The 13,775-nt window shown below is 37.4% G+C and overlaps 1 protein-coding gene across 2 annotated transcripts in view; it reads right to left on the bottom strand.

Annotated features, from left to right (window-relative positions):
- Window positions 1–2,772: 2,772 nt before the first annotated feature.
- Window positions 2,773–13,775, bottom strand: part of LOC106652315 (serine/threonine-protein kinase minibrain) — a 36,969-nt gene continuing 25,966 nt past the window's right edge. For both annotated transcript variants that reach the window (XM_014371200.2, XM_023459246.1), the window contains exons 4-9: window positions 8,144–8,312; window positions 7,892–8,059; window positions 7,517–7,803; window positions 7,282–7,428; window positions 6,767–7,199; window positions 2,773–4,606 (exon numbers count right to left, since the gene is read on the bottom strand). In XM_014371200.2, the coding sequence (XP_014226686.2) occupies window positions 4,077–4,606; window positions 6,767–7,199; window positions 7,282–7,428; window positions 7,517–7,803; window positions 7,892–8,059; window positions 8,144–8,312 (1,734 nt within the window). In that variant the 3' untranslated portion in view covers window positions 2,773–4,076. The remainder of the gene's footprint in view (window positions 4,607–6,766; window positions 7,200–7,281; window positions 7,429–7,516; window positions 7,804–7,891; window positions 8,060–8,143; window positions 8,313–13,775) is intronic.

Here is a 13,775-nt window from a genome sequence, read left to right as displayed (position 1 = left end):
CGTATTGTATTAGTATATTTTTTCTCTGAACACAATGTTACACATGACTTTAGGAATCTTACGTTATTGCAGCAAATACGTGCTCCAAAATGTAAGCGGATGATAATAAATATACAATATACATAATGGGGAATCGTTGTGACGGTTGAAGTGGTTTTGAAAAAAATCGATAGTAGGAAAAAATTGACTTACAAAAGCAATTCACAATTATGAATAAAACACGAATGTAAAATCATACACATGTGAATTCATTTCAGTTTATATATACCATACTCGAATCAAGGAAAATCGATATGCTTTCAGCTGGAGCACATACTGCTGAGTCTTAAGCTATGTAATGCGTACAGTTCTGTCACTTCTAACTGACTTAATATATTTAGTATAAAAGATTACTTGATGCTGAGTGGCGAAAATCACCGGATTTATCCAGGATCGTCCAGGAACGGCATGCATATTGAAAATGTAAAAGATTAATGTACAATTACAAAACAGTAGCTGTCATAACAAATTAGGTAGAATTTGAAATTGTTTCATAATGTAGCAGTCACATTTACAAGAAAATAATATTTCGGAAAGACCATTATGGAGTTACTAATGCAACATTTTCGGATTTAAATACAATTCGACTTGGTAATACTCAACAAAGCAAACATCGAATTTACATAATAAGGAAAAACGTATTATTTAGAACATGATAATTTTTTTGACGATTATTTAAATAACTGACTATTTGGTACAAAAACTTACATCAATCATCATAGTTATTTGTATTAAATAGTCAATAAATTAAAACTGTACACGCATAATAGATTATTTCTTACATCCAGATTCTGCTATGTTTCAATTGTTTAATTTCATTTTTTAATACTATAAAAACTCAACATTCTAATCAAATATCACTTAAGTTTTCAAATTTTAATTTATACAAATGTATTCTTACACATCAATGACAAACATATGAATTGTAATAACAATCAATTTTGAAAAACAACGAGCGCCATGCGACAAAAAAACGAAATGTATAGATAAAACAAAATGCTTTGTTGCATTGTCAAGATGATTCTTAGGTTTTTTACACAAATATTATATTATAAAAGGTATTACTCGTCGACTTAACAGTCGGAATTGTATCCAACTAACAAGTTGAGAATGCAATTCTAACTTGTTTGAATATTTAAAGTTACCAAGTTGTTATTCGAACAAAATTGGCAACTATTAAGTCATGAAAATGGCTAGAATAAGCCAAGATGATTTTTGGACAAAATTTAACAGTGACTCGGAAGAGGGTTCACGAATAAACCGTTATCTATTTATATTAAACCGTAATGTTGCTTTTGTGAAAAAGCGAATTGATTTTTGCCGTTTGAAAAATCTATCTTTTATTCAAGTTTATCCTGATATTTACTCATAATAAGTTCTCATTGAGAATGTCAGAATTTATCACAGAAAATTCTTTTAAGCATCACTCATAACTATCAGAGACCTCGTGATATTTGCGTGAATAATTTATCGAATTAAATGTAAATAATTTAGATTTTTGGAGTTTATTCGTATCACAGATCCAACTCCATCCGTTCAGTTGCGTATAATACATCGAGAAAAAAGAATAACTTCAATAAGTTAAGGTGCATTTCAATGAAATTGAGATGAATATAGATTATTTGACAGATAATAAAAAAGAATGGAACCAACAAAATTTTACATGAGTTGTGCATGTGTAGTACAGCTAAGCCAATACGCAAATAAGAAGCGAGAATGCGAAAAAACATACACATCGTTTACTGCATTAATTATAATTTCAATTGGTGCCTCAATTTTTTTATCGAATATTAGTTTTATATTTACTCACTTGAATATGTACATATTTTTCACGTATATTAAATGATGTAAAAATTAGATAATTCAAAGTTAATAATCGTTAATATATTATGACTACTACAACGTAGTTCAGATATTATGAACGCGCCTTGATCTTGAACAATTTTTTCTATTACAGAGGGGGATATAAAGATATAGATATATCCATTTTTTGTTAGAAATATTGAAAACCAAAATGGTTTTGTATCTCAAAAAATACTTAATCAGTCTATGTAATGAATTCACTCACTACTTTATCATTTTTACATGTCAATATTACGAGTTTTGAGAAAATCGACTACATTAAAGGAACAGTTCAATTTTTTGCGTTCTCTGCAACATATCAGACAAAGTTCACTAAACTGAAGAAAATTTATTTATATAAGATAATAAAAGCATTAATATAGATTAAAAACGGCAAAAATCAATAACGACTGGAACTTCATGTTTTCGTGATATACGCATGTTCTGTTTTATTATAAAGTACCTAGTATTTCTCATATAATTATACCATTCATGATGATTCTTACTTTACTTTTCAACTTTCTTATCAATACTTTATTTATAAATATGTATCGTTAAGTCGCGCAAACAAACATTCGAATTTGTTTCAAATATCTATTACAACAAACTGGAATTTGCGCCGCTCAGCGTGACGGACACACATCTTTAACGCATCGTCGAATCTAAAGTAAATAATAAAAAGAGCCGAGTTGCATCACACTTCTTTTTTTTATAATTCATATTCTCTAGTTTTTTTCGCACGCACAAACTAATTCATTGACTCGTACATTCTTATTTCTGACGTTTTCACACATTTCTTATAGCACTTAAAATTACGATCCTAAAGCTGCTCTCGTATAGCATTTAATCTAAAGATATTTTACAAAGAACATTCTCTTTTATTTATTTATATTTGCTTAATTGCGAGAACGTACTGTATCACTCATACTTGTCACATTGTGTATAAAACTCTAACGGAGTACATGATTACAATGTTTATTTGTATTCTATTTTTCTTTCATTTAATATTATTATAGTAATATGTATTTATCACGTTTCCTCGCTAGGCCACACAGTTTATATCGTAAAAGTTATTTTTGTCGCGTTACGAACTAAATTTGCATTCATTTTTGCTTTATATAATTTTTGCATTAATGTAATCTTCATAGAATTTCCAATCAAGAGTCTATCGGCAGGGGGCCTGTAATGGCCAGGCTGGCTATCGTCCGCGCACTATAGGCCATGTAATCCCTTGTGCACATCCGCGCCTTAGTAGCACGGTAACTCGAATTTAACTTCGATATCGGGTTATCTTTTTCTTAATCAATCTTCGTATACTGCGCCGATGGACGCGATACAACCTTTATATACACATTTTGATATATATATATATATACTTTTTTTATACATAGGACTTGAAAGACATCATAAATTTCAACACGCACACTCACGGAATATTTTTAGGGTATATAACCCATTAACTAATAAGTTCTTTAGATTTTTCAACTTAGCTCATCCGATATCAGGCTCGATTTTTTCATTGATGAATTAGCCTCTTGCAAAGTTTAAATTTCACTTGATTCATTCGTTTTTTGACTGATCACCTCAACGAATCAATAATTCGCATGAAAGAAAAAATGGGAAAGTGAATTGACAAAACACTTTGGTTTTATCATTTATCTTTTTTCAATGAGATGTAAAAAATCAATCGCACATGCAAACATTTCTCGTAGTACGTACGACGCATCGAGAGTAAGAAGTAGGTGATTTTTCGCTGCTTTAAAAGACTAGTCACATTTGCTCGCTCATATTCAATTATTTTTTTACTCTATGGTCACTGACTGTTTTGTCCAAAGAAATCTCGTTATCAACCAAAAGAATGTACTCAAAATTCAAAATGATTGCTTCAAATTCATAGTTTACAAAAATCTGTTGGGCGCAGCTCTCAATTGGAAATTGCGCATTGTTTCTTTTAGTCATTCATTTATGCACAGCGATGACCGAGTTTAATTGCTTCCACGTGGGTGAAAGCAATTTAAAAAGAATCAGTGGGTGTGCGTGTGCTGAAAAGTATCAGTAACAAGCCAATATATAAATGTACACAAAGATCGAGGGACACAAATGCCACTCTCGGCAGTAGTTGTAGCAACACAGTAACGGCGTCAGGAAAACAAAATTAGCAAGAACATTAAACACAAAAAACTGCAAGACGCTTCTTAATGTATGGCGACTGGGCTCTGCTGCACGCAAACTCCAACCATGGGGCTATCTTCACGCTCGGCCGCATGATCCGATCCACGCTGCTTGCTGCCGGCAGCAACCTGTGATGATACACCAACTTGACGATGGTGTGGCTCGGCGTTTACGGGGACGTAGTTCGAGTAGTTGTAGTAGCCTGCCTGCTGATGCTGACGATGCGGCTGATGCGTCGTCGGGTGATGATGATGCATGCCAGTCATTGCACTGGCTGACGGGAGAAGCGGGATACTTGGCAAAAGACTACTGTAGGAGCTGAGCGAGCTCGCAGTCTGCGGCAGGGATCCCACGCCCGCTGAGCCGGTGCTGGCGTCGATCGAAGCCGGAGCGGAGGACGTCGGTGCCATTGCTGGGAGTCGTCTACTGCTACCGGTACCGGCAATACCGCTGGTGCTCGAGTGTCGAGGTGACACGTCCATACGCTGCTGACTGCCGCTGGCACTGCCGTTACCGCTGCTACTACTGCCCTGACCAGAAGTGCTTGTCAATCCTACAGGTGAAAAAATGTAGTACATTAGTTCAACTACCAACAAAAGACATCAGCAGGACGGAATTGTGCGATTTTGTTTTATTGCAATTATAGACGTATACATTTTTTAAATTCTTTAATACTCTAATCATTGAATTTTAATCACACAACTCCGTTCATGAATAATTTTGAAATACCACCTAAGAACTAACATTTACAGGGGGTTTCAGATGAGGTCTGCTAAAAACTAAATCTAGAGGGAATACATTTTATATTTTCACTCAAGGAGAACGTGAAGTCAACAAGGAAAGATTTAAAGACATAAATATCCATAATCAAGTTACAACAGAAATCTACCGAATTAAAATGTTCCCAATTCACTTTTTAAGGGGTTTCATCAATAAGGATATTGTAATCTATATTCTGATATTTGATAAAACGATAAAATTACATATTTTATTCAATTCAAAGTATTTTTTTGAATATATTAATTCAATTATTATTAACGTCAACATTTTGTAAGAAATTATACTTAATTAATACATTGTTGAATTTTTGATTTGGTTAGATATTTATCAAATTAGTACTTAGTATCACTATATTTATTTTGTCCCAAAAAATCAACGATATATGAAACAACATGTAATGATCAGAGATGATACAGAATGTATAAATTCAATTGCTATGAGCAAAGAAGCATGCACGAGTGACAAAGAATGGCATTGTGTTTAAATTAGTATAGTACTGGATGCATTAAGCGAGCATTGATGAAAATTCAAATAAAGTTTCTTTATTTTATTTTAAAAAAGAGCAAATAATAAAGATTTCTATTATTTATTGGTATTTTTTTATGATACGTAAATAAATTTCAACTTGAAAGTGTCCATACATTCCACCCGATGCAACAAGATTATGTATTCTAAGTGGAAATATTTCAATCTAAGCTACAGGCTAATTGTAATTATGATCCGTAGCTTAGAATTTTCAAGTTTTTAAGTAAAGTACAAGGAACAACAAGCAGGATTTTATTTTACGTAAATCCGAGACTAAAGGATACAAAGAAAAAATAAATATTTATAAATATCTCGGGTTTGTTAATTTTATGAGCAATAAAGGATTTGATTGTTAGACAGAACTTACTTATGTTAGTAAGTAAGATTAGGGTTGAGGGGCCTAGGACGGGTCGTCGCCGCCCCGCGGATACGACAGTCATCGAGCCACGTACTGTCCCCCTATCATATCTACGGGCAACAACAACAAGAAGAATCGTTTTTAGTTTGTGCAGAAAATAAAAAAAATTTAAACATCAAATATCCAAAAGAAAATCGAGGATAAAATGAAAAATTAATTTTGCTCGCCAGCAAGTAAAACTATACCGATGACCTATTCAACGGCGCAGCATGTTTACATGAATAATTATCAAAAAAAAAATGAAAAAATAAAAAGCAAACTTAAAAACGTCGCTTGAGTGTGCAGAATCTCGATTTGAAGCCCATGATTTAAATATAAAAGGACCAGCAGCAATGTGAACTGAGAAATGAGTTTTTAATTGGAAATCTTGAAAAAACAACTTATTTAGAAAAAAAACTCTGATCTAATAATTTCTGCACAAAACGAAACTTAAGAAACCAATTTTCGATCATTTATTAAAATCATGTATTTTTTTTATTTTTAATAGCTATTTATTAATTTATGAATGAAATAATTAAGAAAATTTTTAATTTTGCGACGTATAAAAATAATTTCAAAAGCACTTAAAAATGTTTACTCAAGTAAATGGTTTTTTTGTGGTTCTTAAAAATCTCGACATTTTAAATAAAATTTTAAATAATAACGAAGCAGTAAATGGCTTGTGATATTAAGCATATGAAAGTTGTTCTTTTTTATAATTATGTTGTCCTCCAGATGAACAATTTTAATTTCAATACATGTTGTACATAGTCACTGCAAAAGTGCAATAGATGTAGTTTATTTGCAAAATCAAAAACTTAATTTTTTTTAATGAATAAATGTACGTTTTCCCAAAAAAATAAACGTACTTGATCAAAAAATTTTTTATACGACCTGATGAATCACAAAGTACACAGTTCATTTTTATAGGTTCACGTTGTCGCAATTAACTTAAAAAAAAATTAATGTTTCGTTTTCGATTTGAATTAACACAAGAAAAGTAGTGCTCACCATGATCTTGATTCATCGAGACAACTGCTGGACTGGTATTGGCACTATTGGCAGCAGCAATGTTGGTGTTGGTCCCTTCATCAGCTGTTCTTTTGAAAAAGTTATGCTGCAACGCGTAATAAGGCGTGACCCTAGTTTTTGGATCGAAATCCAACATCCTTAGTATCAGATCTTTGAATTTGAGATAATCAGAAATCGAGTGTCCGGGTTCACCGTGTCTTCTGCCACCGGGGCCTCCGGTTTCTACACCGAGGATATCGTGTAGTCGCCTCGTACCCGGCTGTTTGTACTTTTTGCCTTCTTTTGACTTTTTCAGTATGTATGAACCATCTGTGGGAACTTTCTCAAAGTACTTTCGCGCCTTGTGCGCTTGGTCCAATATGTGCTTGGGCGGCATACCTAGCACTTCGACAATTTTGTTCATTTGGTCGATCTGCAAAAACAAAAACAAAAATAGTTTAAAACAGTCAAAGGTTATTTCGATGTTTTAAATGTAATTAAAATTAAAATTTTACTTCATTGGCACCACTGAACAGAGGTTCTCCTGTATGCATTTCCACTAAAATGCAACCTAAACTCCACATGTCTATCGCCAAATCGTAAGGTATACCCAGCAGAACTTCGGGCGATCTGTAAAACCTAGATTGTATGTATTGGTATATCTGTAAAAGGAAGAAGAAGAGTTAATTAGAACACACGTGAAAACGTCGAGACTTGATGTCGAATTATAGCAAAGTTTATACGACGTACTCTCTGTCCAAGTTGACAAGAACTGCCAAAATCGACGATTTTGATAGCGCTTCGCTTGGGATTGCACAGGAGGATATTTTCAGGTTTCAGATCGCAATGAATAATGTTCAATTCCGGCGTAGACAGGAACAGCAGGGCAGTGCACAACTGCTGCGCGAACTTTCGCGTCAGGTTTAAGGAGACTCCTCGGAAATTCGTATTTCTAAGTAAATCATAGAGATTGTACGATAGCAGCTCGAACACCAGACATAAATGGTTTCGCCACATGAAATGCCTTTTGAGTTTGACTGAAAGTGAAGAGAAAAAAAGTTGCATATTAGCGATGCGATCGAATGACGGGCGTTGCTCTTGATAAAAAAAAAGGTGTTTGTTTACCTATATAATACTTATTATCTGTATCTGCTCGATTCATCATTTCTAGTAACCTCACTTCGATTTGCGCTTGATTTAAGAAAGGCTTCTTATTCTTGATGATTTTTATTGCCACTTGGGATTGCTCTTCGTGATCGAAGGCTTTTACTACTTGGCCAAAACTACCTTTACCTGAAAAATTTTAAGATATTTTTTTAAAACAAGGTCGTAAACAAACATGTAAGGAGAAAAAATTACACATTGCCATAAGCTTACCTATTAACGAATCGATCTCGTACCGATCGAGGAACTTCTCCCCATTCTTGATAATGTAATCATGGTTATCGTCGTCCCAACCGTCGTTGTAAAGTTTACGCTCTTTTTTGTGCGAGCCGTCCTCACCTTGCATCTGTTGCGCTCTTCGCTTCTTTTTGGCATAATACACCTGGAAAAAAATGATCGCATAATAAGAAAAGGTGCGTTATTAATAAGAATGGCTTTAATGAAGAAAACGATATGTATTGTCTCTTTGTATCAATGCCACAATTGCCGTGTCTTTCGTTTTCTCGATATCAGACACTTTTGTTTCATTTACAAAGACAAGCGCATAGATATGAATAAGTATTTTTGCCGTTTCCTATCCGACCATTCGTCAATGTAAGACTCGGAAATCTTTTTCTCTCTTTCTAAAAAAAAAAAAAAACATTTCTAGCGGGGGCAGATTAAGAGCATAAGAACTAATAAGACCGAAAGCTGAGGGATTTTTCTTTCTTTTTCTACCTATCTCTCGAAAATATATGTATATAACTCTCTTATCCTAGCTTTCATCGTTTTCAGCGACGACGTTCTTGCCGCCGTCATTTACGAATCGTCATCAACCCTAACATTTGAAATTGTATTCTGCGGATGAAAAAAAATGTCTTACGCGCGTGTCTGTGTGGTACACAACATCACATGGTTCCACAAAACATGAACGATAAGAATCTCTCTCTTTTTTCTCTCTCGCGCACGCATGTGTGTGTTATTATATGTATATTTGTGTGCATACCTATAGGTGTACATACTCCAGATAAGCCAGGCAGGTGGGTGTGTGTGTGTGTGTGTGTGTGCAAAAGTCGAGAGGGAATACATAAACACACGTATAGACACACACACGCGCGTACGCATCCCTCTCTCTCTCTCTCTTTTGGAGTTTGCAGGGTCGTTGACACTGCCGAGTGCGCGCGCGCGCGTAGTCTTGGGGGGGTAGCTTCTGCACAGCGCGCAACCCCTTCTACTCTAGCAGCCAGCCCAGTACCTCTGCCTGTCGCCGCGCTAACATCCACCAGCAAATATCTCTCTCGGCGCTTTTTTTGCATCCCTCCTACCCGTGTGCGCGCGAATGTATGTATATTCGCGGCCTATACATGCATGCACCACGCATATGTATAATAGCTTCGTCTGTCTATCTCAGAGCTCGCGAGCTTTTTTCTCTCACGGATTCTTGCTCCTGCAGTTCGAGCTTTTCCTAACGATATGCGTACATATACATGTGTGTGTGTGTTCGTTCTCTCCCTCTCATCCTCTCCTCCTCTCCCTCTTGGAGGACAAGCTTTTGGCTCGCGGCTTTTATTTCACAGTACAAGCAGCAACAGCAACCCCAAAGAATCTTTTATCGCGTACAGTGAGAAAGAGCGTTTGAGGGATGGAGCATTCTGTACGCCAGACATCGGGGGGTTGAAGGATCTAGCCCGCGAGGCACGCGGATTTCGCGACTGCTACTGTCCTTGTCGTTTTCAGAATTTCTTTGATTCTGCAACGACGAATTTTTTTTAACGCGTATATTTTTCCCGTAAATGCAAATTCCATTTCTGTCGGTAATTTTTTCAAGATTGATCAAATTTAAATGGACTATCAAAATTTTGTTTCGATAATTAACTTTAGGAGATAAGAGATTTCATTCATTATCACGTTTTACCTTTTTCACCGTTAATAATTTTCATATGATCTATCAAGAAAATCATGCAGAGTCTTCGCGGTTGAAACTCGAGCAGTTACCCAATTTCAATGTCCAATATAAATATCGTACACTTGATGTTAAAGATGATTAATAATCGTGGAAGCTATCATCAAGGATACAGATGAGAATTGCAATCTAAGGATGATTTTGTAATACCATGAGTCTGCGCTGTTAAAAGGCAGAGATAAAAGAAGCGCAACAAAAGAACAAGAGTTAGGTATGGAAGAAAAAAAAACGTCACTCCTATCGGCTGAAGAGCTTTTATACACGTATACGCTCAGACTGCATAGGTATATATTGCGGATATTGCTGCTCTATATGTTGGCGGGAAGGGCGCGCGCAGAATCCAACGTTGGCGACGCCAATGGAGCAACATCAGCGGCAGCAGCAGCAAGCCCCGAGACCTTTAAAGCAATCGATAGTGTTTCCTTGCGCGCGCTCTCGGCTTTTCGTCCTCTTGTAGGAATTCGACGCTGCCAACGCTGCGCTACTGCGAATGCCCTTCGCCCGCTTTGCGCCACGTGAAAATCATGCCGCTGTGCTGCTGCTGCTGCTGCTGCTGCTGCTGTGCCGATGTAGCCGAGCGACGACTCATACTGCTCATGCTAGTTCTCTCCGTGTACCTATTTCACCAGTCGGCTATTATATGATTCGTAACAAAAATGTCTCGGTCTAATTTTCGAGTCTTTGATGCCTATACCCAAATAGTTTTTGCATCTCCCCGAGCATTGTTAAGGCAGTTCCTGCTTATCCATACTGAACAGGCGCATATGGGCTATTGATTTTGGTTCGCGACTAATTAATCGAGCCTCCATTTATGTCTCAATTCCACGATAGATCCCAAGAAATTACAGTGCACTCGCCAATCCCCTTTTTTTTCGGTGTTCACGCTTGCACCATGAAGTTGACGCGCGAGCGCGCGCATATGCCCACTCCACCGCCGTCGTGCAGTCTGCTCTTTGGCTGAACGATTTTATGGTGCCAGCGATAGGGCGCGCCAGTTCGCGGAGTATGTAATACCCCTTTGCAGCAGCAGCAGCAACAGCAGCAGCAGAGAGAAGAAGAAAAAAGAAAGCGCGAGCGAGCTGAGAGGAACAATTTCTCTCGGCACTGCTGCTGCTGCTGCTGCTGCTGCTGGTGCGTGGTGCACGTGACCGATAACGTGTGACGTGTTGTGTCGTGCTCGCTTCCCAAGTTTTCACTTCGTTTCCATGTAAATGCAGGCAATTTTCTTGACGGTTATTTACCGAATGCCTATATATGTCCGCTTCCTTTTTTCCCCTTTTATTTCGAGCGAGTCGCTCTTATTTGCCTTCAGAAAGTGCGGCTGTGGCTGTGATATATGCAAAATATTCAAAAGTCTTTTAAATGTCCGTTATTTTTCTTCTCTCAATAAACCAAAACTCAACGTACGAGATTACTAGCATGATTTTTATGAAAAGAGCCCATCGTGCGTCCATTCGTTCGCGTGATTTATTCGATTGTCTCAAGGTCATCGTTCATTTGCATGGCGAAAAGTGAACTCTTGAGGATGTTTCGCGTGTACCATCATCCAGTACATGTTGCAAACAATTGTTTTTTATTTAATCACGATTCGCGTAAAATTTTTTAGCTTTTAGCGTTTGTTTTTTACATTTCGCGAAAAACTTTCACGACAGCTTTGTTATTGTAGATTAACCGTGAAGTCTATGTTGCTTGTCTTCTCTCGTGATAAGTTGAATGAAAAAAACTGCTCGCGAGGAAGTAACAAAAGCAACATGATCGAATGCTGCAAGGACTCATGAATGAAAGAATCGCAGACTTAAGCTCGCGTTACAGTTGCAATTTCATACATCTGCCGTATAATTAAAATAAGCGATTGACTGACTAAATTGTAGAGAAAACTTGATCAATTTTTTTCCATGAAGCAGAGTAGTTATTTCCAAGCACAATCCAAGTAAGAGCTTTTTTGACGGGATAATGCGTGATTTTTCAGTAACGGGCTCGTATCTCTTTCCTTCGAAGGAAGTCAATTTTTTCCAAAATTAGATTATTTTTTGGATGTAGTACCGATAATAAATGGAAAGCACACACGCGTACGTTTTATTGATCAAGTACGAACAATTTACGATATGCCATAGAGATCAACGAATAATAACTCGTACGATTGATTCGTCGAAAGTAAAAGACGTTAATTTCAAATTTCTCACCCAAGAGATTGGCATTAAAAGAAGAACGCGCGGAACGCAAAACATAGCGCGTCGGATCGCGCGCACGGCGCATAATACGCGCGAGGAATAGCATAGAAGCGAGTTATAATGTTATGCGTATCAAATTTCAACTTTTGGTTCGAGGCTCGGAAGGAAATCAAGAGTATCGGAGAAAAATGTTGCACACGCGCGTCCTCCGGAATGTGCGGTATGTGCTGCCGTGTGTGTATTATTTCCCTCCCTCCCTCCCTCTCTTTCGCTCGTTTTTTTCGGGATAAAAAAGAAAAGAAGGAAGAAGAGACGCGCGAGTATGGGACGTGACGCTTATTCGCATTGCCATTACTCGACTGCATATGTATGTACATGTATCGATGATGCTGCCGCTTCGATCGCGCTGCGCTGCAAGCGCGCGAGAAAAATGTCAAGCCTTATCACTATGGCGCCAACGACGACGTGTATTATACGTACATGCATATATACGTGCACACGCGTGCGAACTGTCTTATCGCGGTACATGAGGCGCAGTTTACGTGTCACGTTAAGCTTGCAAGTTTTTGTTTTTCCGCCTTTTCAAAATTATCGCGCGACACGTGGTACTTTCGTGACTGTCGCGTGCGGTTATTACACAATTTGTGCACCGCGTCGGCCTACACACACGTGCGGTCGAATTTCCAAATTGTGTTTTCGTTTCGTATGCAATCTCAGTTTTTTTTTCTTGTGTCGAACGAACGAACTTTATAATAACCGTAAGTCCCAACGATCTCGATTGCTCAAAAAAACGTAAAAAAACCTAGCGAGTCGGCTATTTCAGCTTATAAGAAAGAAAAAGAGTTATAAAACCTTCATCATCGAGCACACAGCTGCTCGTGTCTATGTAGCTATCTGTTTGTGTCCATATATATAATACAGACACTCACAACACACACACACACATTTAGACATACACAGCTACTCAGATCGATCGACAAAGAGCAAACCGTTGCAAAAGCCGTGAGTCACGCTACGCATTTTGAATCGTATATAGGAAGACGTTGGTATAGGTATAAGGCACAGAGAGCCAGAGAGCAAGAGAGAGAGAGAGAGAGAGAGAGAGAGAACCAATCGACCATCGGTCAGCGGAAAGTTTTTGGAACGTCGAACTTTTAATACCAAAGCTACCAACCCGATGCCTACTTTGAGTAATGGTGCCGATGTTGAGACAACGGCTGCTGAGCCACTTTTCATACTACCCGTGCGCATTTGGATACACCTTTGCATGCACTGTGGGGACGCCTATGCAATTCGACGCGTGGAAGCGTGGAATCGTATGTTGCATTAAATTATTATCATACGCATAGTCGTAAACAAAAGAGTCGCATTATTTTCGGAGCATTTTGGGAATAAAGTTTTTCCACAAAGAGCGAGAAAGAGCCGAGAAAAGAGTCGCTTTTGCTAAAATACTGAATTATTCATCGATGCCCGAGGAGACTTTTATGTTTAAATAGAGCTAATGGTTTGCTAAGTTTACGCAATACGGACGCAAAGTCGATTGACTCCAAAAGCCTAATCTTTCGAAAAATTGTGTCCATTGAAATCTAGCTACGTTGGAGAGGGGGGATGTCCCCCCTTCTTGACAAATTCGATCCATTGTGCAACTTTTTTCGTAGAAAGAAACACACTCTAGCTCATTTTCACTTAATTAAAAAAAACTTAACATCTCTCTGCGAGTTTTTTTTCAGCT

The sequence above is a fragment of the Trichogramma pretiosum genome, unplaced genomic scaffold, assembly GCF_000599845.2.
Source record: "Trichogramma pretiosum strain Unisexual culture from Peru unplaced genomic scaffold, Tpre_2.0 scaffold31, whole genome shotgun sequence".
In the NCBI taxonomy this organism is placed as follows: Eukaryota; Metazoa; Arthropoda; class Insecta; order Hymenoptera; family Trichogrammatidae; genus Trichogramma; species Trichogramma pretiosum.
The sequence above is the reverse complement of the archived record's forward strand: the minus strand, read 5'-3'. Positions and strand labels throughout refer to the sequence as shown.